This window comes from Macrobrachium rosenbergii, chromosome 5, assembly GCF_040412425.1.
Source record: "Macrobrachium rosenbergii isolate ZJJX-2024 chromosome 5, ASM4041242v1, whole genome shotgun sequence".
Lineage (NCBI taxonomy): Eukaryota > Metazoa > Arthropoda > Malacostraca > Decapoda > Palaemonidae > Macrobrachium > Macrobrachium rosenbergii.
This window is the reverse complement of record NC_089745.1, coordinates 10,380,918-10,408,417: the sequence shown is the minus strand read 5'-3', so window position 1 is coordinate 10,408,417 and position 27,500 is coordinate 10,380,918. Positions and strand designations below refer to the sequence as shown.

The following is a 27,500-nucleotide window of genomic DNA, read 5'->3' as shown; positions in this document are numbered from 1 at the left end:
TAAGTTTTCGGGAATTGATACTTTGTAAGATGGTAGGGCGAGAGAATAGGTGAGTCACAGATTAAGGAAAGCAAGAAAAGTAGCAGGATGTGTACATTTGAGAATAGTTGGAGCACCTGTGAAATCCAAGGTTGGCATGTATGTGGGGTTTGTTGAACCAACTCTCCTTTACAGAACTGAAGTGTGCATGTTAAGTGCGAACAAAAGAAGGAAGGTGGAAGCTGTAGTGGTAAAATTTTTACATTAAATGTGGTATAAGAGGAATTGGAAGGGTGGGAAATGTGGAGAAATGTATGAGTTGCATAGGACTTGCTTAAGTAAAAGGATGGATCTGTGTTCTGAGATGGTTTGGTCACGTGGAAAAAATGATGACGACAAAATAGGGGCCTCGACGCGCTGCTTAAAAGCCTTCTGTGGTGCAGGTGTATGAAGTGGCTAGTGCTGCGGACGCTGTGGAAGGGTTCTTCGCGGGGAATTCATCCTCAATTCATCAGCTTTTAAGTGTGAATGTATTGTGAATGTAGCTGCGATCATTGTCTTTCCTTTTCTTGGGAGCCAACCCTTAATAGGAGAAACGTCTCTCTCTCTCTCTCTCTCTCTCTCTCTCTCTCTCTCTCTCTCTCTCTCTCTCTCTCTCTCATATATATATATATATATATATATATATATATATATATATATATATATATATATATATATATATATTATATATATACACACATATGTATATACACTTTATATATACACACATGTATATATATATATAAATAGATAGCCAGATAGATAGGCAATTAGTGTTATGATATGCATGCATGTGCAGTATGTGCGTGGAGATGAATGGAAGCAGGCTGTTAGGTGAAAAATGGAATGCGTGCGTGCCATAACCTCTCTATTAATGACGTATTAACTCAGGTGTTCATTCGATATATATAAAGACCTGCAAGTTGTTTGCGGGCTTGCCTTTGCAGCTTAGTAAACAGTAAGGCTCAGTGAGTGCGCGATCGTAATCGTTTGGTTGACATTGACATTGCATCTCAACTGGAGTGCGTAACTTGACTTTCATTTTTTTTTTTTTAGATTTATTCTATGAGTCGTTTTGAAACGTGTTTGCAGATGTGTAAAGTACGATTTCCGGTCGTAATGCCTGGCACTCCCAAACTGCGGATCGGTTATGTTAAGAACTGTGTTCATTTGCATACAGAATCTAACGCCCAGCTCTCTGGAGAGCTAAAGATAAACCCTGTAGTTTTCCTCAGTATAATCGTGGCTGATATTATCACCCTGTTTTCACATTACTTCACTGATTTCCTGAGAACCTACACCGTGACCCTGACAAGTTCATTTATAGCATTCCTCACCTGTGCGCAGCACTTACCTGTCCTTGTGACGTATCTGTGACACTTTTGCTTATAAAGGTTAGGGTAATAGCTTCAATATCCACGCTTCATTAGCTTCCGTTTATTTATTCTATTTTAATTTATTTTCTTCTATTTTATTGTATTTTATCTTTCACTTCATTTTTTATCGGCGATCGTGTCCGGGACTCCTTGATTTATGCAACAGGAAAGCCCCTTTTTATATTTTTTAATTTTAACGTTAATTGAGACATACATAATGCTTCAAGATGCAGCACGAGAGAGAGAGAGAGAGAGAGAGAGAGAGAGAGAGAGAGAGAGAGAGAGAATCAGTGACTTAAAGCATTTTTTCCTCGGCAGGGCTGGCCCGGAGGTAAATCGTGGGTTTCACTGCTTGCTTGCGTCCGTTGGCTCATAAGTAACGGTGAGTTTCCCCGTATGTATTATTTTTTATTTTTATTTTTGGAGGGTATTCAGATAAGCAGTGATCTTGGCCATCTTTACCAGGATTGTTATCACCAGCCTTTTTTATTCGCTTTTATCGTGTTGAGTGTTCTAGTGTGTGACCCTATATAAATATGTATAATATATACAGGTATATATATATATATATATATATATATATATATATATATATATATATATATATATTATATATATATATTATATATATACATATATATATATATATATATATATATATACATACATACATATATATATATATATATATATATGTATTTATATTTATGTATATGTATGTATGTAATGTATTGTAACTTATACTCGTGACTTTTATATTCGCAGATTTTAAGCCACAAGTATCGTTGAATATCCAATTCACTATACCTCAGGAGTATCTTGCAACCAAGGGGAATTATATATCCGAGGTACAGGGAACTGGATACTCACTGATATTTGCAGCTTAATGTTTGTAGATATAAAAGAGGCAAGTGTGTGTGACAAATATTAATATATACAATCGTTTTTATATGCTATATTAACAAGCTAGAAGTCAATTATTTGAGGTCTGCACACCACCTGCGCATGGTAGCTCTGCATCAGGAACATTGGGTTGTGAACTAGTTGGTTCACTTTTCTAGCCCTCTTTAGATGAATCTACATCAAGCTGATTGTTAACATCTCTGAAATTGTGGGTGAGGGGAAGCTCCATAGGATACAAATGATTGATGGAATGATGTGCTGCAATACACTGAACATTGAGTTTGCTGTCCTTAACAGGACAAGTGATTGAATCATTTTTTCTGCTAGCGAACACTGCGCATAGGCCAAGTGAAGAGCACCGCCTTTGACGGTCAACTGACTCCTCAAATTTGGTGCATTTGATCGTGCCATGTCCAACTCCGCTGCAAAACTTGCAGCGTTTGATGTTAGACCTATTAACATTACTGTGTACATTGTTATTTATTGGGCTAGCGCCCTTGGGGACAGTTTTAGGTTGAGCAGTGAGGGTGGTACTTTATAGTGCTGATGGTGATTTGATGTCAGAGTCATTTGATCGTGCTGTGTCCAACTCCACTGCAAAACTTGCAGCGTTTGATGTTAGACCTATTAACATTACTGTGTACATTGTTATTTATTGGGCTAGCGCCCTTGGGGACAGTTTTAGGTTGAGCAGTGAGGGTGGTACTTTATAGTGCTGAAGGTGATTTGATGTCAGAGTCATTTGAATTTTTCTGAAACTGGTTTACATTCCGATTTACCACTTTGTCCTTCAGAGGACCGACTTGTCTTTTCAACATTAGCATTACTTCTGGGATTTGACGTTCGACTTAATATCTAAATAATGTCTCTATAGTGATCAAACAGACCTGCAGTAGAGGGAAGCAGTGGCACCCCTCAAGCTACACGGTCGCAAAAAGGGAAGGTAGTGTTTTCCATCCATTATTCCTTGTTCGGTAACGTTGTTTGATTCAGCATTTGCCACCAGCGGTCGTCTTATCCCTTCCATAATACATTCAGAATAAAGGGACTGTGTCCGTGTGAGTTTCAGCTACTCTCCACTGGATACGCTCTGCGTATCGCGGTGTTCAGATTTTATATAATATATGTATATATATATATATATGTATATATATGCATATATATATGGTTATATGTATATGTATATTACATATATAACTCTATCACATACACAATTGTTCTGTGCATTAACACAATTACTAACAGGACCTCATTCAAACTGGATACTTGTACGGTTACTTGACAATGAGGACTGTTTGTCCTAGAAAGCTTATAACTTTTTTTTTGAGTAAATATCTCCTAGATACCATCCAGTTTGAATGAGGTCCTTAGTTTATATAATATATATATATATATATATATATATATATATATATATATATATATATATATAATATATATATATACATATATATACATATTTACATATATATATATAATATATATATATGTATATATATACATACACGTACAAATATACATATTTATGGATTTGTGGTAGGAAGTTTCCAGACAGCAAGATAGGTTGGTGGTGAGGGATTTGTCAAGACGATTTTGATGAAGATGTGACAGATCATATCGAAGAACACTGTGAAGTTTTGACGCACGAAAGTTGAAAGACCTTGTTAATTCATCCTCACAATGGAGGAATGAATTCATCCGCACAATGGAGGAATGAATTCATCCGCGCAGTGGAGGAATGAATTCATCCACGCAGTGGAAGAATGAATTCATCTGCGGAGTGGAGGAATGAATTCATCCGCTCAGTGGAGGAATGAAGTCATCCTCACAGTGGAGGAATGAATTCATCCGCTCAGTGGAGGAATGAATTCATCTGCGGAGTGGAGGAATGAATTCATCCGCACAATGGAGGAATGAATTCATCCGCGGAGTGGAGGAATGAATTCATCCGCTCAGTGGAGGAATGAATTCATCTGCGGTGGAGGAATGACAATGGAGAATGAATTCATCCGCTCAGTGGAGGAATGAATTCATCCGCACAGTGGAGGAATGAATTCATCCATGCAGTGGAGGAATAAATTCATCCGCGCAGTGGAGGAGTGAATTCATCCGTCGCAGTGGAGGAGTGAATTCATCTGTGCAGTGAGGGAGTGAATTCATCCTCGCAGTGGAGGAGTGAATTCATCCGCACAGTGGAGGAATGAATTCATCCGCGCAATGGAGGAGTGAATTCATCCGTGCAGTGGAGGAATTAATCCATTCCACACAGTGGAGGAATGAATTCATCCGCGCAGTGGAGGAATGAATTCATTCCACACAGTGGAGGACTGAATTCATCTGCGCAGTGGAGGAATGAATTCATCCGCGCAGTGGAGGAATGAATTCATTCCACACAGTGGAGGAATGAATTCATTCCACACAGTGAAGGAATGAATTCATTCCACACAGTGAAGGAATGAATTCATCTGCACAGTGGAGGAATGAATTCATCCGCACAGTGGAGGAGTGATTTCATCCGCACAATGGAGGAATGAATTCATCTGCGCAGAGGAGGAATGAATTCATCCACGCAGAGGAGGAATGAATTCATCGGCACAAAGGAGGAATGAATTCATCCACACAGTGGTGGAATGAATTCATCCGCACAAAGGAGGAATGAATTCATCCACACAGTGGAGACTGTGTGGAATGAATTCATCCACACAGTGGAGGAATGAAATCATCTGCACAATGGAGGAATGAATTTATCCGCACAGTGGAGAAATGAATTCATTTCATCCACACAGTGGAGAAATGAATTCATTTCATCCACACAGTGGAGGAATGAATTCATCCGCACAGTGGAGGAATGAGTTCATCCACACAATTGAGGAATCAGCAGAAACGAGGGAGGAGGAAGGAGAAACCGAAGATAAACCAGCAGTGTGGACGCTTTGAAAAGCTGGGGGAAGTGTTTCGAATGACATATATTGTAAAGGACAAGATTATTATTATTATTATTATTATTATTATTATTATTATTATTATTATTATTATTCAGAAGATGAACCCTATTCAGATGGAACAAGCCCACCAAAGGGGCCACTGACTTGAAATGGAAGCTTCCAAAGAATATGGTGCTCATTCGAAAGAAGTAACAGAAGGTAGTGGAAAATACAGAAAGAGGAGATCAGTTATTAGAAAAACAGTTAGATAAAAAAACTAAAAAATGAATAAAAATGTAAGTAATGTATTAAAACACAAATTGAATTGTATCAGGGTAGTAATGCATTGCATCTTCGCTTGAACTTCTGAAGTTCCAGTTGCACTACACCCTCTGGGCTTACAATCCCACGAGGACCTCATATACTCGTACTTATATTTGACGGATTAGAAGAAAAAGCATAATTTTATCGCAGTGTTTTTCCTAATGGTATAAAAATCAATTTCCGTTATCAACGTCCTCTTGTTCCTCGTGTTATCATCATCCTGCTTTTTCTAGCTTCGAAGGTTGATCCAGATGGCTCCCTTGCGTTTCCATCAGGGAGTCCCCGTATCTACTGTATGTATATATATATATATATATATATATATATATATATATATATATATATATATATATATATATTTTATATATATATATATATATATATTTTATATATATATATATATATATATATATATATATATATATATAAGAGAGAGAGAGAGAGTGGTACAGAGAGAGAGAGAGAGAGAGAGAGAGAGAGAGAGAGAGAGAGAGAGAGAGAGAGAGAGAGAGTGTGCATGTCCTGGAAAAATTTCTTCAAAAATAGAACTGGAGGAAGGGGTTATTAAAAGTGCCCAGTGGTTTTTGTTTAGTAAAAAAAGTTAATAATGAATTTCTTGTCATAATAAATGAACGTTTAATCCCATTCTGAAAAATTAGTACGATTTTTCTTGCAATTTCGAACAATAAAAATAGCACCAACAATTTGATCTGAATTTAATTTAATTAGTGATTGTTCTGGCAGAAGTTTAGATGTTTGTAAAAAGATGACATTGAGAGAGTAAATGATAAAGCGTTTGATTAAGAGCGTGAACTTTGAGGAAGTCGAACTTAGAATGGTAGAATGATGGTATCCAAGACTTAGAATGATGACAGTATGGATTTATAGAGCAATGTAGATGGCATAGTTAATTAACGTTGCCAGGGCGCCGCAATTGCTGTGGAACTAATAAATCATCGTAAAGAGTTGTTGGGTGTGGTCTTCAATTTGGAAATGAAAGTTGTTTGTGGAAAGTTGAAAAAAAACATTGGACTTTTTGTGAAGAGTACCATGTTTATTAGCTTAGGGTAATGAAGGTTATATGGATAAAATTATGGATAGAAATACGTAGTAAAAGGTTTTGCATACAGTATATGAAAAGAAGGATTAGTACATATATATATATATATATATATTTTTTTTTTTTATTTTTTTATTTTTTTTTTAGGTTACTTCGTTCTATAAAAGTAATCAGGAGTTGGTTGGTAATAATTGTCCCCAGTGCAGTTTTTTTAATAAGAGAGAGAGAGAGAGAGAGAGAGAGAGAGAGAGAGAGAGACGTGACTAGTGCGAAGTAAGTAAATGCAATAGTGGCCTTGGTCTGCCTCTGATGAGTGTTCTGTCTGTCCAGATTTTTAGTTTTCGGTAAAAGAAAAATATTGTGACGGCTTTGTCTGTCGGTCCGCACTTTTTCTGTCCGCCCTCAGATCTTAAAAACTACTGAGGCTAGAGGGCTGCAAATTGTTATGTTGATCATCCACCCTCTAATCATTGAACTTACCAAATTGCAGCCTTCTAGCCTCAGTAGTTTTGATTTTATTAAAGGTTAAAGTTAGCCACGATCATGCGTCTGGCACTGCTGTAGGTGCCAACAACACGGGCCACCACCTGGCCGTGGCTGAAAGTTTCATGGGTAGCAGCTGAGAGTTTCCTGGGCTGTGGCTGAGAGTTTCATACAGCGTTATACGCTGTACGGAAAATCGATTGCGCCAAAGAAACTTCGGCGCGTTTTTTACTTTTTTTTTTTATCGCCGTTGGAGGTGATGGATTTAACTGATATTGGATAGATAGATGTGAAGTGAACTTGTACCCAGTTTTTCTCAGGAGCCACCCAAGTAAAAGAGACATTATTATTATTATTATTATTATTATTATTATTATTATTATTATTATTATTATTATTATTATTATTATTATTATTGAGTTTTCCCAGTTTTCTTTATAATTTTATTCTCACATACGCCAATATTGTCCAGTATTAACGTTGAGGAGAAGAGAATTATAAGGAAGATTGAGAAGTCAGTATATAGTCAACTCGCATGATGCAACCAGGCACGTTTAAGAGAGGTTCTGTTATTATTATTATTATTATTATTATTATTATTATTATTATTATTATTATTATTATTATTACCTTGATGACGATTACTGCTTCTCAGAAAGCCGTTTTAGACATTCGCAGCCGTTGTCGAGAAAATCCGGAAACCTCTATAGCACTTCGCTCTAATGCACTGGCTGTAAAGTGTTCTTAACAATGCTGCTTCCGACTTCAAGTGTTTGCAACATCTCGACCGAACGCATTTTGTGCTTGTGGAAACCTTACTGCTTCCACTCTGCTAAACCCAGTATTATTTTTTTTTTATTTTACAAAATGTATTTGTCGTTAGTTTTTATATATCAGTTTCGGTATTATTTTCCGCTTTCACTCTTTCTCAGTCTTTCTTGACCAATTTTAAACGTTTTTCATTATCGAATCTGATTCAGTTCAAGCACAGTGCTGGTAAGGGTATTGTATTTTTTTTATGTAAGAAGTATTTTGCAGTTATGCTTCCAATCTATCTATAATTTCTAATTTATGTTTACTATTTACTTAATATTTTTGTTACTCAGTTAAGTTAAACCCTGGTACAATTTCTTGGTACAATTTCAGCAAAATCAGTATAGGGTAAGGAGCTGTTGTCCCATGCCCTCTGCAATATGATGACATCAGTAACTCGCAGAGTTGCGAGAATGGTATTGTTTTATCTCCAGAATACTGCAGTTGTTAAAATTGTAATTGCCTTTTCTCCTACCAAGGGATTCACAACCCTCCATTTAGTGTTCCTCTTCCTTGAAGCACAATGCATAAGTATCCAAAGCCACTGATACTCTCTAGGGCAGTGGTTCTCAACCCGGGGGGCGTCAGTAATTTCCAGGGGAGGCGCGAACCCTAGGGGAAAATTTAAAAATTCTCTTATTATATTCGTTATTCTCTTAATAAGAGTGAGGAATTAATATTCAGAAGTTTATGAAAAAAAAAAATGTAAGCGTATCGCCTTACAATGTTAGTTTCTTATAGTCTACTGCTCTGGTTAGACTCGTTGGGCTTACCATGTTTTGTGGTTATTTACCTCCCGCCTTATCCCTCGAAACCCCTTCTCTTTCTCTTTCTCTCTTTCATTTTCCTTTACATCTGGGAGGGAATTTTACTCATAGATGCAAGGGGGGCGTAGAAAGAAGGACCAACTCTTAGAGGGGGCGTGGTAATAAAAAGGGTAACAGTGACAGTAGTAATAATTACCACCACCCCAGTATAAGCCAGTTATAGATTAAATGGTTTGATTTGCTTTCTGTGTAGATGTATAAGGTGGCTGTTGCTTTGGAAGCTTTCTCTGTAGTTGGGTTCTCCCTAGATTCAGCACTTATAAAATATTTTCTGAGCTTATAGATGTAATCCAAGGCTGGCTGACTGGTTGTCAAGATTTCCGCTGAGGCTGATAAAGCTAGTTAACTCATGTCAGGATTTCATGATTTTTTCGTATACTAATAATGCTAATTGACTGGTGTTCATTATTTCCTCACTGGCGGATGAAGATGGTTGGCTCCTGTTCACAATTTTTTCAGTTTTGAAGGTGGTTGACTTGTATACACTATTTCTTCACAGACTGATGAGGTTCTTTGACTCATGTTTGTGATTATTCCACAGACTGATGAAACCAGTTGATTCAGGTTATCTTGCATACCGATGAAGTCCAGTTGATTTGAGTCGTTGTAATTTTTACACAGATTACAAAGCTGGTTAACACTTGTCTGCAATTGCCACGCAGTATCTGTTTAAATGTAAAATCTGACGTTTTAGTTGTAGTCAAGAAGTGGTAGCCTGGTGCTATTAAGAATCTCATGAGAGCGTTGCCCAAAGTAATATCTGTAGAAAAGGCAGAGAGCGGCAAATTTGCGAAGGAGTTAAGGTGAATATTCATAGGAAGCAAGAGCTGGATTGTTGATTAAACGAAAGCCTAGTGTTTTCCTCCATCTTGGAAGCAGATTTGTAGCAAATCGCTACATTCAACTGCCCATAGAGTTGTGATGATACTTGTTTCAAGAACTGGTTTCATTGCTATTATTCTTTCATGGTTTCAACTCAGATTTAAGCCACTTATGCCTTTCTCAGCTTTCCTTTTTGATCGAGAAAAACCCGACCTTTTTCAAGTACCTGATAATCAGTTGATCAGAGTATTTCCAGACATGCTCTGATGTCACTGTATTTACTCCTTGTTGTCACCTTTTGTGTAAGATTTTCTTTTTATATCTATTTTCTGTCTCTTACCAGAAAATTTTCCTGATTAGTTTAGAAAATAGACTATGTCAAGAGAATGTTGCAAAATGTTAAGGTGTATACAGAGAAATAACTGGAAGAGAGCTCGATTTAAAAAAAAAAGAAAGGAAGGAAGTGATAAAGTAAAAGAGAAAGTATAGGTTGGACAGAAGGGGGACGTAGCGAAAGATTTATTGGATTCATTTAGGCAGCTTGGAAACTTTCTCTCGCGAAGACAAATTGATCCGCAGTTTTCGCAGCACTGTCTCAGCGAAGGTCGTTATGGAAAGAAAAATAATTATTTTCTGGTCGCAGTTCTCAGTTTCTTTTATGTCAGGTCTGTAAATCGATTGAATTATGTAATATATATATATATATATATATATATATATAGAGAGAGAGAGAGTATATATATATATATATTATATATATATATATATATATATATATATATATATATATATATATATATACACATACTGTATACACGAAAACATATACATATATTTACACATATATGTGTATGATATACATATGTATGGACGATATTTACATTGAAAATAACTGATTTTTTTAAGCACAAACTTATTCAAATTTTAGAGAAAAAACATGAGAAATTGAAGAATTTTGTTTGTTTTCATTATCGACAGATAAAGATGACATTGTCACAGCGTGAGATCTTTCTCCATATACACACATATATCAAATATGCGTTCTTGTCTTGTTTGTATTTATTATTTAGTGGTTACTGTATGAACCTACAGATATGATTTAGTGGTTACTGTATGACCCTACAGACATGCAATACTGTGATCGCCGAGGTATGTCACACTCTGGTTCTGTTGGATTTAGGGGGTCAGTTTGTGACCTGCTGCAGGTGTTTGTGGCTAATTTCGGAATGCTGAGTTGTAGGTATACTCCTCTGTTCTTGCCTGTAATTACGTTGTAAGTTAACGATACAGAGGGTGATCCAGAATGCAGTACGCAGGAAGAATCATTTCTTTTCTTATACCAATACACTCCCCGTAGGGGGTTAGTTAAAGTTAAGCATATCTTAGTTTAACCAGACTACTGAGCTGGTTAACAGCTCTCCTAGGGCTGGCCCGAAGGATTAGATTTATTTTACGTGGCTAAGGACCAACTGGTTACCTAGCAACGGGACCTACAGCTTATTGTTGAATCCGAACCACATTATGACGAGAAATTAATTTCTGTCGCCAGAAATAAATTCCTCTTCATTGGCCGGTCGGAGAGTCGAACGCTGGGCCAACAGCGTGCTAGCCGAAAGCTCTACCCACCCCTCCAATGAAGGACTACCGTCAGTGCACCTCATGCGGTGCACTGTAGGCATAACTTAAGGTTCTTTGCAGCGTGCCTTCGGCCCCTAGCTGCAACCCCTTCCGTTCCTTTTACTGTACCTCTGTTCATATTCTCTTTCTTCCATCTTACTTTCCACCCTCTCCTAACAGTTGATTCATGGTGCATCTGCGAGGTTTTCCTCCTGTTACACTTTTCAAACCTTTTACTGTCAATTTCCATTTCAGCGCTGAATGGCCTCATAGGTCCCAGTGCTTGGCCTTTGGCCCAAATTTTATATTCAGTTCAATATACCAATACACTGATGGCTTTGTTTCGTCCTAATAATTATCAGTTCTCCTTGTGGGCATAAAAAAACAATCATTTACCGAGAGAATCCCGAAGCGGCTGCCACTGGTAAATGCGCTGTCACACGGACGAATTTTTCGGCATCTTTCGTTGCCATGCCGCAGGTAATGGCACCCACTGGCGCTCATGCTGTCACGCGGGCCGGATCGTTTCTGCCACAGACCTGCATTTTTCTTACTCCAGGGAACAAGTCAGTATCAGTCTTAATACTCTTTACTTCGTAGGTAAGTTTACCAATTGGACTGTTAAACTTACTGGAAATTTGCAAGGTTTTCTTATATTTTCTTAAATGTGCCACGCAGTCGAACTTCTCATTTCCAGAGGTCCTTTATTTCCTCAGTTCCAGAGGTCCTTTATTTTCTCAGTTCCAGAGGTCCTTTATTTTCTCAGTTCCAGAGGTCCTTTATTTTCTCAGTTCCAGAGGTCCTTTATTTTCTCAGTTCCAGAGGTCCTTTATTTTCTCAGTTCCAGAGGTCCTTTATTCCTGACGCCGTTGGACAGTGGAACAGTCTCCCAGAGGATGTCGTGCGATTGGGACTTCTGAAGTTCAAGCGAATATGCAATGCATTACTACCCTAATATTATTCTCCCTGCATTTTAATACATTTTTATCTATATTTATGAATTTATTAATTTTTTTTTCTTTTTTCATAAGTGACATCTCTTTTTGAATTTCCCTATACTTCCTCTTACTCCCTCCTAATGAACACCATATTCTTTGGAAGCTCGAATTTCAGTTCAGTGGCCCCTGTGGGATTGTTCCATATGAATAGTTTTCACCTTCTGAATAATAATAATAATAATAATAATAATAATAATAATAATAATAATAATACACACACAATAATAATAATTTCAATTTGAAAAGGCTTTACTGACTTTGAACTGTATCGTGTCGGTTGGGAATAGATTTTATTTTTCCATCGCAAATGAACGTATCTATCTGTGGCTGCAATAGGACGCACGTTGGAGTCTACACTCTTGCCAGCACCGTTGGCTGCTATGGGTGAATTCTGGCACCAGGAAGCGATAAAGATGCCAGAAAATATGGTCGCGTGACAGCGCCTTGACTCCCAGTGTGTTTGGAGACACGATTACAACGTCCTGCTCACGTGTCTGCGGTTTTCAACGTTTTAAACATATGACGTAAGAGTGCATGCATTTACATCAGAAAAATTACGTGATCAATTCTTGTGTCGTGACTTGTGAAGCACCCGTTTAGTGCGATAATCAGTGGCGCGAAACCGTGGTTGTAAATGCCGTAGAGTTGTTGTTATTTTTAGAAAATATTGACATAAACACTACTTAAAACCAGGTAGGTCCTGCTTCTAACATAAGTTCAGGTCCTGGTTTGGGAGAACATATATAAAAAGGTACGTATATAAAAATATGCGTGTTGGTTGGTGTATTATATGCAACTGACGTAAAGACTGATGGAACACACGTACTGTTGAAAATCTCTCTCTAATGAATGAAATGCACTATCGAAAAATCCCACTTTCATGAATGACAATAATGCTCTATTGAAAAATCTCACTTTCGTGAATGAGATTTACTATTGGAAATCTCACTTTTATGAATGAGATATACTATTGGAAATCTCACTTACATGAATGAGATGTACTATCGGAAATTTCACTTATATGAATGAAATGCACCATTGAAAAATCTCACTTTCATGAATGAGATGTACTGTTGAAAAATCTCACTTTTATGAATGAAACTTGTAAGTAATGCCGAGTGCTGAGAGGGAAACGTTCATGTACCGCAAAAAATTGTTCATGTAAAATTGTTGGTGAAACGTTTGCATGTACACAGTAATTGTGCGAAAACCTTGATGATTATTAATGTCATTCGGGGCTCATAACGACTCACTGTCTCTTATACCAGACAAGTAAAGACCGTTGCAAGTTTCTGCAAATATATACTTTTTTTTGTCTGTTACATTTTGCAAGGCTGGGGCACTAACCTTCCCCACAATCCCACTCTTTTATCCGGGCTTGGAACTGGCAAGGTAAAGTTTAAGGATATATTTATCTGATTCCCGTAATGCTATGGTTGTCGTTTGATGAGAAATTTGCCAGTGATTACCGCTTTAGTGTTTGCTTTCAGACGTGTCTTTGTATAGAATGGTTAATTTTAGGATACAGACATACGTGGATATATATATATATATATATATATATATATATATATATATATATATATATATATAATATATATATATACAATATTTTAATAGCCTCTTGACTTCTTGAATTCTTCTTTTTTGATATGTTGTCACTACAAAGCCGCCAAGATCCACTTCGATCCTTAAGGCTTTGTAGTGACAAGCGTATCCAAAAATGCGAGAAGAATTGAGAAGTTAAGAGGGCATTGTGAAGCATATAATTACATATGTATCTGGTAAAGTGACGAGTAGATTCTACACACACACACACACACACACACACACACACACACACATGTACATATATTATATATATATATAATTTTTATATACATGTATAAATATCATTTTAACAGTATTTTAACAATGTTTTATGAAGATTGAAAGGCCCACAAAAATACTATTTACTCGACAAAGCTTATATTATTCCAATGCTGATCTCAGTGAGGCCCTTTTGAACATATATAACATTATATATATATATATATATATATATATATATATATATATATATATATATATATATATATATACATATGAATGAAGTTAGAATCCACGAAGGAAAGAGAAACGATGCCTGCAGCACTCAATAGTTTCTCTTTCCTTCGTCTGGATTTTGTCTTTATTCATGTATTCCCCACGTTCCAGCTCTTTAATATAGGCTGTTAAAACCATGTACAACATCCTTTTATCCTCCCAAAACCTCCGAGTAACGAGAATCAAATTGAAGGTAAAGCTGCTCTGACAAAGGCCAGGGCGTTTGATCGGCGCTGGCAAGTCGCTAATTGAACCACTTAGTGAGGCACGGCGCTTTCTGGTAAACCCCCCTCCCCCCTCCCTCCCTCCCCTTCGCCCCCTCACCTTCTCCCGCCCTATCCACCATTCCATCCCCACCCCCTGTAATGGCGGCCTCTTCCCCTACGTCTCCTTGTCATGCCTGTTCCCCACCCCACTCCGGAATGTAATAATAGGCTTTGATAATCTATTACCTGGTTGGTTCTTCTAAGGGATTTCATAATTGTTTGTCTTACATTTAGGTCCTTTTTAATTTTTTTTTTATTTCGGGGTTCTGTTTGATATCTCCAAATGCCTTACTCTTAGGTTCTATTTATTTTTTTTTTTGGAGGACGGTGGTTTCTGTTTGATGTCTCCCTAAGCATTGTTCGTCTTCTTTCCAGTTCGGTCATGTGAAAACTAATTTCCTTCCGGATGTACATTGTCGCATTCTTTTGAACTTTTTAATATTCGGTAACTGTAGTTGTAGAACCTGCTCGAGTATTCATCTTCCTCTCTCTTGTATCCTGTATGAAGTAAAGAATTAAAGACAGCAATAAAACCTGGTCAGAAGTAGTGTGATATTAATCTCTCTCTCTCTCTCTCTCTCTCTCTCTCTCTCTCTCTCTCTCTCTCTCTCTCTCTCTCTTATATATATATTTTCCACAACTCTCTCCTCAAACATCAGAAGCCCGGCTCGGCTGCCGGAGACTCTCGCTAAGCCCCTGTGCACACGCTGTTGATGGAGCAAATTCTCCAACTTCCTGGGATGTTTGCCCGAGGGGGGAGAACTGGATAATCTCGGGAAGGGCCACCAATCAAACCGGCTGTGCCTCAGAGCCTGAGCCACCTACGTACTTTTAAATACTTTCTTTTACCCGGCTACCTACAAACTTGGCTACTCTCAGAGCATTTATCTGAGATTCTGATTATCTTGCCACCCACCTCCGTAGGGGCTAAGTGCCATCAGTGCACCTCACGCGGTGCACAGGAGGCATTACTTAGGGTTCGTTGCGGCGTCCCTTCGGGCCCTAGTTCCAACCCCTTTCATTCCTTTTACTGGACCTCCGTTTTATTGTCTTTCTTCCGTCTTACTTCCCACCCTCTCCTAACTGGTATTTCATAGTGCAACTGCGAGGTTTTCCTCCTTGTAAGCCTTTAAAACTTTTTTACTCTCAATTTCTCTTTCAGAGGTGAATGACCTCACAGGTCCAAGCGTTTGGCCTTTGGCCTGAATTTTATATTCCATTACACATTCCTTACTGTCTCACGAACCGACATATTTAGGAACCCGGCTACCTTCGAATTTGCGTACCCACAGATCAGGCTTCCCTGACTTTCGGGCTGCCCAAGAGCAAGAGCCCCTGCTGGCATAAGGCCAGCTTTAAAAAAAAAACACAATAACAATAATTAATCCCAACAGACCTGTTTACGTACAAATCTGACTTCTTCTGTGCTATTTCTAATCCTTGGCGTTATCTGCCAAATGTACAGTACTTGGTTAGAAGTGACCGTGTTTATCCCTTTTTAATCCGTACTCTTTCTGTGTTCGTGGTCTCGAGGCCACTCTTGCCCCTTAACCTGAAGCTCAGACATGACCCAGTCGCAGTTTCCGAGACGTAACCGAGTACCAGGACCTTTCCCTGAAAAAAGCGGGACGCCATATCTTAAAATAACAGTAAATTTTCTTGAAAATAATCTCATTATTGTGATTGGAAGTATAAATCTAAACCCAAACACAGTCAAGACCAAAGACGTATACATACATTATATATATATATATGTATATATATATATATTATATATATATATATATATATATATATATATATACATACTGTATATATATAAATATGTATATATATACATTATATATGTATATATATAAATACATACATGCATACATAATACATACATACATACACATACATACATACATACATACATACATACATACATACATACATATATATAAACAACACCCCCAGAAATCACCCAAACAAAGCAATTAACTATAAATTAAAATCTAGAGCTTTACCAACCACCATCTGACTTCGACGCAGAAATCGCGTTTTGAGGAATATGTAATATCTCCATTCCATTCAATTCCCATTCTCCGAGCGATTCCGGAACGTCGACGAAGACAGTTGTTGACATTCAGTGACCAATTACAGGGAGAATAGGTTCATTACAGCCATTGTGTTGTTATCGGGACAGCCCGCAATTTTTCGGGGGAATCCGAGAGTTGCCGGAATTATAGAGACTGACTGGCACCCCATTCCGCTTTTCAATACTGCTTCTCGCTGCCGTGTGCCTCTCTCTCTCTCTCTCTCTCTCTCTCTCTCTCTCTCTCTCTCTCTCTCTCTCTCTCTCTCTCTGTCTCTCTCTCTGTGCACATAAATTTCTCATATAAATGTATGTATGTATATATATATATATATATATATATATATATATATATTTATATATATATCTATATCTATATATACAGTATATACACACACACACACACACACACACACACACATATATATATACATATATATATATATATATATATATATATATATATATATATATATATATATACTGTATATATATATAATAGAAATTGATGGAATAACGACTGAGAATGAATTCTGAATGAGAAATAAAGATATAATTAAAACCAAGAAAAAGTATCTAACCAGTTAAAGATGAATGCCAGAGAATAAGAAGTGAGAGACTGGAGTTAAAGGATTACGAGTTATGACAGTACAAAGCAACATGACGTTCTTACCCAGCCAAATCAGTGCTTGGATGGGTGAGCATTTTTGGGGCGTAGGCATGGGGCTAGCAACCTCACCTAAAATCTCAGTTCTAAGTCAGTTTACAGTAGGCCTGCAGTGAGTGGTGTTGCAAGCGGTAGACAAGATGAAAGGAACTGTCCGTTAAAAGGTAATGGTAGAAAAAGAGATAATCAGTAAATAAGTAATGGGAGACATAATGGGTTAATGGTTGCTGGTGAGCAGAGCAAGAGAGGCAACTGACCGATCACTGCGCAGTCGCACACTGCGCTTGAGGCCGAAAATGCATACAAACTGCGCTCAGACAAGCCCCCTATCCACGTAAGACCTGTGGAATCAAAACTGATATAGTAATTATAATTCAGCAGATAGTCCCCGTAGGGGATAGTGCCGTCAGTGCGCCTCATATGATGCACTGTAGGTATTACTGAAGGGTCTTTGCAGCGTCCCTTCGGCCGCTAGCGGCAACCTCTTTCAGACCATTTACTGTACTTCCGTTCATATTCTCTTTCTTCCATCTGACTTTCCACCCTCTCTAACAGTTGTTTCATAGTGCAACTGCGAGGTATCCCCCCTGTTACGCCTTTCAGACCTTCTTACCGTCAATTTCCCTTTCAGCGCTGAAAGACCTCATGGGTTCCAGCGCTTGGCATTTGGCCAAAATTCTACAGTCTATCCGGGTCCGTACTTCGACCGAGGAGGTGCGACTTAGATACGTTTCATTAAAACTATGAGGCATTATATTCGGTACTTATTAATTCTGGGCCCGTTCCCTGGCGAAACTCCGAATTCCGATGAGGAGAATGGGGCTCGACCTCCTCATGTTGTGGCCAGTGCGTGTTCGGGCCTCGGGCCTCTTCCTGGAAAGTCAAAGTTTTGCAGTGACAAGTGTATCCGAAAAGTGTGAATAATTCGAGGAGTCAAGAGGTCATTGTGGCTATTATAAATGCATATATATATATATATATATATATATATATATATATATATATATATATATGAAAAAAATTATAAGGAACCCATACAAACGCCAAAATGTGAGAAAATAAAGGCTATATTTCAGAGACCAAACTGTCTCTCCCCTCCAGGCAAAATAGTGATTCGCTGTTGCAGTGGAGAGTAAGACAGTTTGTCTCTGAAATATAGCCTTTATTTTCCACATTTTAACTTTTTAATGGCCTTATATTTGATGGAATTCTGTTTTAATAGAAAACAATATTTATATATGTATATATATATATATATATATATATATATATATATATATATATATATATATATATATAAAGATAAAAATCAAAAAAACACTTACAAACAAGTTTGCAACTATATATTTCAGCTGTATCCCTGCTCACTGGTGAAAAAATGAGTATGATACAGAATTTATTTTTACGATATATATATATATATATATATATATATATATATAAGGCATATGCGGATGTCTTAATACGACGTTGGTGGTACGAAGTTGAACGTTGACCTGGAATGGATGGATGGAAAATAGGTTATTCCCTTGCGTTTTGGGCCTCGTTAACTCCTGCAGAATGCCTCTTCCTAATCAGGTGTTTTCAGCTGATACGCGCACCAGATTCTACGCAAAGGGAGCATAGTGTTTTCATGGAATTTTTTATCTTCATATACATATATATATATATATATATATATATATATATATATATATATATATATATATATATATATATATATTTATAGTAACCACTTTTACCTGACATATATATATATATATATATATATATATATATATATATATATATATATATATATATATATATATATATATATATATATATAATCATCCCAGGTCTACGGTCAATATATACAGCCATCGTCGTACTGCCATGCCTGCGTAATCCTTATATTTGCTCTTGTAACATGTCATTTTTGTCCATATTTCCATCAGTGAGCAGGTATACCGAAGTATCTGAAATATATGGTTGCAACGTGCGTATAGTCTTTTTATGAGCATTTTTATCTGAATAGGTTTCTGTTGGAATGCAGTAGAAGACATACATACATACATACATACATACATACATACATATATATATATATATATTTATATATATATATATATATATATATATATATATATATATATATATATATATATATATATATATATATATATATATATATATATATATATATATTACAACATACATACATACATACATACATACATACACACCTGAGCAACAGCAGCAGAAAACAACAACAACAACAACAACAAAAACAGTTGTTTGCCCAGACCCGTTTTATGGCTTGGAAGGTAGCAACGCTCTTTTGGTAGCTCGCCTTCTCCCCCGTCTTTTATTTTCATTCCAAGGCGTGAAAGACGATGCGAGAGGGGGAGAGGAGAAGGAGAAAACAGATGAGAGAGAGAGAGAGAGAGAGAGAGAGAGAGAGAAAATAACGAGGTGGCGCCGAGGCAACAGATGATTCTACTGCTCTCGTTATTTGTCTTCGTGGAGAGATAACAAGTGAGAGACTAGAGACAGAGTCTCTCTCTCTCTCTCTCTCTCTCTCTCTCTCTGCATATTGCCTCGCTCATTATTTTTCCCGGCATCTCGTTCAAACATTGTGATGACTCGGTGAAAGTTTTGTAAATCGATCAGTCAGTCAGTCTCTCTCTCTCTCTCTCTCTCTCTCTCTCTCTCTCTCTCTCTCTCTCTCTCTCTCTCTCTGTCAACATTGGAGTTTCCTTTGGAGATATATAAAGATGCCCTGCGACTTCGCCCTCACTGTTTTTGGGAAGGATCTTTGTGTCTGGTCTTCTTCTTCTTCTTCTTCTTCTTCTTCTTCTTCTTCTTCTTCTTCTTCTTCTTCTTCTTCTTCCCCGTTTGTTTAGTCTTCTATTTCATCAACTTATGCTTCCTTTATTTCCCCTTCTTGTACTCCTTTTCCTCATTCCCAATGACTTTTCTTATATTTTTTTCTTTCTTTTCTCTTCTTCTTCTTCTTCTTCTTCTTCTTCTTTTTCTTCTTCTTCTTCTTCTTCTTCTTCTTCTTCTTCTTCTTCTTCTTCGTTTGTTTGGTCTGCTATTCCATCTTGTTAACCTCCTTTTATCTTTCCTTCATTTACCCCTTATTCCTCTTTTTATCCCCTTTCTCCAAATACTTTTTCTCTTTGTTATTTTCTGTCCCTTTGTTCCCCTTATTCTTCTTGTTCTCTTTCTTCTTCGTTCGTTTAATCTTCTATTCCCTCTCCTTATCCTTCTTTTATCTTCCCTTCTCTTACTCCGTATTCCTCTCCTTATCCTCATTCTCCAACCACTTATTGTTATTCTCTGTCCTTTCTTCTTCTTCTCTTTCTTCTTGTTCTTCTCCTTCCTCGTTTGTTTAGTCGCCTGTTCCATCTCATTATTCTTTTTATCTTCCCTCCTCTTATTCCTTATTACTCTCCTTATCATCATTCTCAAGCTACTTCTTAGTGTTGTTTTTTGCCCTGTCATTCCATTTCTCGTGATTATTATCAATTTTTTTCATCTTTTTTGTCTTCTCTGCGTTCGAATTATCCCTCCACTTCCCATCTATTCTCATCCTTCTCGTTCTTGCTATTCGCCCCATCTTACGTCTCTCTGTATACGAGAAAATACCTGTTCTCAATTTTCCCCGGCCCTGCTATTCAGCATCATGCTGCATTGTACCCGAAGATAACGCCGAGTTATTCCGATTGTTGCGAAATGATGGTAATCCAGGCATTGGTGAGAGAGAGAGAGAGAGAGAGAGAGAGAGATTTTGGGATAGAAAGAGAGCGAGGTATATATAAAGTGAGAGAGATTGAGGGAGAGAGAGAGATTGAAGGAGAGAGAGAGAGAGAGAGAGAGAGAGAGAGAGAGAGAGAGGGAGAGAGAGAGAGAGACAGAAGAGAGAGAGAGAGAGAGAGAGAGAGAGAGAGAGAGAGAGAGAGGAAGTATTGAGTGTAACCAGTCGCCAGGTTTGTTTATTGTTTTCCGGGCGCAGAATGATATAGATATTTTTGATTTTTATTTCTACATTTATGCATAATTACATGATGGTTTTCGTGTTATCGTTACTATTATTGTTTTTCTCAGAAGTGAACAGTATTAAAGAAATAGACAATTTGAGAATCCTAATTCTATCAATATCGGCAAAGGGATTACTGGAAGGGTCTAAGCCCTAAGTAGATAGATAAAATAAATAAATATATATATATATGTATATTAATATACATATAATATACATATATATAATAATATATATATGTACGTATGTACATTATATATATATATATATATATATATACATAAATACATACATATACATAGAGCCCTGGGACTGAAGAAGCAAAGATGTTCAGAGTCTTTGTAGGAAATAATAAACTTGGAGATTCCCTTTGCCATATTGTTATGACGTTGAAGCTTTCTGGAAAAAACTGCTGGCCATTGTTCGGAGGTCATCAGGGTCCAGTTATAATTTTTTTGTTTGACATTGAAACTGTGAATAAGATGGGTTGAACGGGTACGTGTGTGTGTGTTTGTGTTTTCCGCTTTCTGATTTTGGAGGTGTGTCGTTTGTAAACAAATACAGGTTTTTGTGTGTTTGTGTGTGTGGGTGTAGAGAGAGAGAGAGAGAGAGAGAGAGAGAGAGAGAGAGAGAGAGAGAGAGAGAAACAGACAGAGCGAGGGATGAGAGGAGAAACAGATAGACTGACAAGCAGGAGAGAGAGAGAAAGAGAGAGAGGCAGACAAGCAGAAATTGATCCAAATGTAAATTGAATTGGAGTTATTCGGGAAAAATAATGTACATACTTCTATATATCCGTAAATAAATTAGTTTCCCAGTATGTTTAAGTGACATAAACAAGAACCTCCGAAAGCCGAGAAACAGCATTTTACAATCTGAGTTAACGAAGGAAGGAAGGACATAGTTTCAGATACGCTCCTTCGATTGCTTTCGAACAACAAGTATGAAAGCCACGCGATCCACAGCGCTTTGGCAGAAGAAGAAGAAGAAGAAGGAGAAGAAGACGCAGCATAAGCAGACGGAGAATCCCTTTAGTCTGAGGCTGTTGCCAAAGCCTGCTTTTTGTTTAGTCGTGTGTTTGTGTGTGCGTAAGAGGGTTTGTGTAATGTGGCTTCCCTTGTTTACAAACACGCATGTCTGTTTGTTTGTGATGATTTGTTTTCATAGTGAGACCAGGGAAACTGTCAATACAGCCGATGTCTGTGAGGTGGTGGGACTTCTGTGTTTGTACCCTCTCTCTCTCTCTCTCTCTCTCTCTCTCTCTCTCTCTCTCTCTCTCTCTCTCTCTCTCTCTCTCTCTCTCTCTCTCTCTCTCTCGTTTTTCAAATTTGCTTTTGTATTGGTATTGGTATCTACTGTGGTAGTCCTCTCTCTCTCTCTCTCTCTCTCTGCATCACCGGTTGTCTGAATTAGACAGAATTTCCTGCTCAAGGTTGCTGGTAGAACGTTTTGGTGGAAGTGATGGGAAACATTTTTTGTTTATTACTAATCATTGTGTATACTTAGTTTGTATATTCCTATTGTATATGTAAAAGAATATTAGTATACGAGGAAAACAGACGATAAAGAGAAATTATAGACGAAGCAACAGGGAAAAGAAAGAGAAATTATAGACGAATCCCTAGAAAGAGAAATTATAGACGAATCCCTAGAAAGAGAAATTATAGACGAATCCCTAGAAAGAGAAATTATAGACGAATCCCTAGAAAGAGAAATTATAGACGAATCCCTAGAAAGAGAAATTATAGACGAAGCTCTTGGGGGAAAACAGAAAGGAATTATAGACAAAACACCGTGAAAAAAAAAAGAAAGCAATAAGTCATAAACTTCTGGAAGTTGAGAAGTTTAGACGAGAAGCGATGTGGGCGATAATGAATTCCCCGAAGTTTCTATGTTCCACTTAATCTTATCTGTTGCTTTTCGAGTTTTCTCTCTTTCTCTCTTTCTTTCTCTTTGTCGTTTTGCTATTCACGCCTTCTTTTCGATTTCCGGCTTATCTCTTTGGCCCACTTCCTCCTTCTCGTCTTTATTTTTCCTTTTTATCGTCTTTGCCGTTTTCTTAACCCTTTAAAGTTTTGGCTCATCAGTCTTCCATTCTTTTCGTAAATTTTTTTAGTTTTCTGTAAAAGAAAACCATTGTGCTGGCTTTGCCTGTCCGTCCGCACTTTTTCTGTCCGCCCTCAGATCTTAAAAACTACTGAGGCTAGAGGGCTGCAAATTGGTATGCTAATCATTCACCCTCCAATCATCAAGCATACCAAATTGCAGCCCTCTAGCCTCGGTAGTTTTAATTTTATATAAGGTTAAGGTTAGCCATAATCGTGCTTCTGGCACCGCTATAGGTACCAACAAGACAGGCCACCACCGGACCGTGGCTGAGTTTCGTGGGCTGCGGCTAAGAGTTTTATGGGCCATGACTGAGTCCACCACCGGACTGTGGCTGAGTTTCATGGGCCACGGCTAAGAGTTTCATCTGCCGTGGCTGAAAGTTTCGTACAGCATTATACGCTGTACAGAAAACTCGATTGCGCCGAAGACACTTCGGCGCCACTTTTACTTGTTTTTTGCTTGTAGACAGTGAGAGGTTATTGTTGGAACATTTAAGCGAACTGTTAACCTTAGATACTCAAGAGTCAACCAGGTTGATGGAACCTCTCATGCAATTTGCTAGTGCTATAGTCCCTCCCTCCTCAAGAGGCGTGCATGTCATCTTTTAAGGGGCGATGCCCATTGAAAAACTGTCTCTACACTAATAAAGATAATAGCTTGGTGTACAGAGGAAAACGATTGTTTACTTGCTTTGTAGTTTTTTTTATTTTTAGGGACGTAGCAGATTGTATGATTAAATTGATGAACTATATTTACATTATTTATTTTTTTTTATGAAAGGCTGTATCATGAAAACCGTAGAAACGTTTGCAAATCGCATAAGGGTTTGGAAATTGCGTAACGGTTTACAAATAGCATAAAATTTTGCAAATTGCAGAACAGTCTGCAAATCGCATAAAAGGTTGGCAAATCGAATGAAGGTTTGCAAATCGCATAAAAGGTTTGCAAATCGCATGAAGGTTTGTAAATCGCATGAAAGGTTTGCAAATCGCATGAAGGTTTGCAAATCGCATGAAGGTTTGCAAACTGCATAAAAGGTTTGCAAATCGTATGAAGGTTTGTAAATTGCATAAAAGGTTTGCAGATTACGGAAACGCTGCTCAATTTATGGACTGTTACCATGTGCTGATTTTGAGTATGGAAGCCATTTTAATATCATGAAGGATTATATCAACCAAAAAAATCGAGACCATATCGGAAAAAGAATTTCACAAGTGCAGCTTGTAAGTAAAAGCGTATGAATGAAAGAACAACAAAATTTTGCCGTTTGTTTTAATGTAAATCTAATCTAATCCTTGTTTATATTTCAAGGTCCTTCCGTGAACCTTCGGTTGGACCACCAACCGAATTCCTATTTATCTGTAGGCTCATAGGGCAGGCGCTGATCTGTTTCTTAGGCCGACAGCTGGGGTGGGGTGGGGACACGTCCCAATGCCTATGACACGTGGCCAGTGTGTCGCTAGGACCACTGTTTTAACTTCCAAGCCCGAGGGCTGGTATTTTACTTGAATAACTTTGGTTTCCTGATTGACTTTGGTTTCATGGACATACGTGTTCGTGAATAAAAATTTCTAATTTCCTCTTCAGTGTCTCCACGCTTCTGCTTGTTTTAGCAGCTGACTTCAGATCTTGAATTAATTTGATTTCATGAACTTCTGTGATTGTTAAAATTGTTACTTACCTCCTGTAACTGCTAGTAGAATACACTCCTTTTTAGATTTTGTAAAAGAAAACTGTTGTGCCGGTTTTGTCTGTCCGTCGGCACTTTTTCTGTCCGCCCTCAGATCTTAATAACTACTTGAGGCTAGGGGGCTGCAAATTGTTATGTTGATCATCCACCCTCCAATCATCAGACATACCAAATTGCAGCCCTCTAGCCTCAGTAGTTTTATTTTATTTACGGTTAAAGTTAGCCATAACCGTACTTCTGGCACCGCTATAGGTACCAACAATACAGGCCACCCCCGGACCGTGGCTGAGTTTCATGGGCCGCGGGTAAGAGTTTCATGGGCCGTGACTGAGGCCACCACCGGACCGTGGTTGAGTTTCGTAGGTCACGGCTAAGAGTTTCATCTGCTGTGGCTGAAAATTTCACACAGCATTGCAAGCTGTACAGAAAACTCGATTGCGCCGAAGAAACAGCGGCGCATTTTTTACTTATTTTGTATTCTCAATGATTCCTTTAACTTGAAAGGATATGAAGATTTCAGCGTAAACTTTCTTTAATCTAATGCTTGAAAGTGGAGAAACTCCTCAGTGGGTAAATGGTTTATCCTGTCATAAATACAGCGGATGAACCTGCATAGTTTTAAATCCAGATTGGAATTAAGAATTAAGGTTGCTGTTCAGATGTGACACTTAACAAATTGCGTTTAGAGTGAGATGATCAGTGATGTGTCCACCCTCACACCAGCAAAAAAAGGATTTCTGTCTAACTTATTTGCACTAAGACAACGGTTGTATGCTTCTCAAGCCATAATAAAGATATTGTTCTAGGAATGAGTGAATAAACTATTTGCATGATGAGTGTATACAGGGGGTTGTTAGGGGGCCGTCCCGTTTACCTGAATGAGACTGCCAGTGAAATCCTCTGTGAACTGTTTTAATTATTGACTTTTAAAACTATATTAATCATGTACTCACGTTCTTTAGGAACAAGTCAAAAGGCCACGAATATAATTTCCATGTGTGAAAAGAGAGAAGAACAGTGGAGAAATAAAAGACTAGAACTTACATGCAGCAGGAAAAGAGATAAATAAATGTATTAGATCACTGTTAGAGTGAATGGATAAAGGAATGTAACGAAGTCTGTGGTACAAACCACATTCTGGGAACAATGGCAGCCTATTTCAGACACCCATTGTATTCTGCATTTCACCCCCTCACCAGGATCCCCGTGGGAGGTGGGGTTGCCATCAGTGCACCTCACGGGGTGCACTGCAGGCATTACTAAAGTTTCTTTGCAGCATCCCTTCGGCCCCTAGCTGCAACCTCTTTCATACCATTTACTGTACCTCCGTTCATATTCTCTTTCCTCCATCTGACTTTCCACACTCTCTAACAATTATTTCTTTGTGCAACTGCGAGGTTTTCCTCCTGTTACACCTTTCAAACCTACTTGCTCTCAATAGCCTTTCCGGCGCTGAATGACCTCAAGGTCCCAGTGATTGGCCTTTGGCCTAAACCCCACACTCCGTTCCTCTTACCAGGAATAGAAGTAAACACCAAATTGAAATTTGGGATTTAAAATATAATCAGTTACTTTCTGAAATCTATTCCGTATTTGAGGATTTTTGTAACGGAAGGATGCATGTTGATAGCTCCTTGAAAAATAAAGGTTAAACGTAATAAATGTATTGAAAAGGCATTTTCTAAGATTGTAAACAACGTCTCAAAAAATGCTGCGGAATGACCCATTAAGACATTCTGAGCTTAAGACTACAATCAGCTGATTTGATTTCGAAAATATATGCGCCACCTGAACTTTCGCAATGAAGAATAATTCTTATGACCCTCTCTCTCTCTTCTCTCTCTCTCTCTCTCTCTCTCTCTCTCTCTCGGAACATTATTTTAGATTTGCTTTTTGCATTTGCATTGATATCTGTAATGATAGCCCTCTCTCTGTCTCTCTCTCTCTCTCTCTCTCTCTCTCTCTCTCTCTCTCTCTCTCTCTCTCTCTCCGTTGTTTAAATTTGCCTTTTATTGATATGTTATCATAGTACTCTCTCTCTCTCTCTCTCTCTCTCTCTCTCTCTCTCTCTCTCTCTCTCTCTCTCTCTCATTCGTTTTTCAAATTTGTTTTTGCATTTGCATTGATGTCTGTAATGATAGTCCTCTCTCTCTCTCTCTCTCTCTCTCTCTCTCTCCTCTCTTGTTTAAATTTGCTTTTGCATTTGCATTGACATCTGTAATGATAGCCCTCTCTCTCTCTCTCTCTCTCTCTCTCTCTCTCTCTCTCTCTCTCTCTCTCTCTCTCTCTCTCATTTTTTACTACTAAGCACCTTCTCAACGCTTGTCCTTGAAGGGCAACGAGTTCTATCTCCATCTCTTTCCTGCCGTAGGAGCTCAATAGAAGGGATTCGAGGATTTCGCGGAAGGGAGGAG

At 37.9% G+C, this 27,500-nt stretch overlaps 1 protein-coding gene across 10 annotated transcripts in view; it reads left to right on the top strand.

Moving 5' to 3' along the window:
- Window positions 1-27,500, top strand: part of LOC136838496 (uncharacterized) — an 86,280-nt gene that overhangs the window by 23,193 nt on the left and 35,587 nt on the right. For 2 of the 10 annotated variants that reach the window (XM_067103496.1, XM_067103495.1), the window contains exon 2: window positions 1,716-1,779. The exons of 2 other annotated variants lie outside the window; for them this stretch is intronic. Coding sequence is in view for 1 of the 8 variants with exons in the window: in XM_067103493.1 (XP_066959594.1) it covers window positions 11,599-11,736 (138 nt within the window). In the remaining 7 variants the exon portion in view is untranslated. Of the gene's footprint in view, window positions 1-948; window positions 1,044-1,715; window positions 1,792-11,581; window positions 11,737-18,113; window positions 18,204-27,500 lie in introns of those variants that run through there. 6 more of the 10 variants (XM_067103497.1, XM_067103504.1, XM_067103498.1 and 3 more) reach the window with 6 other exon arrangements.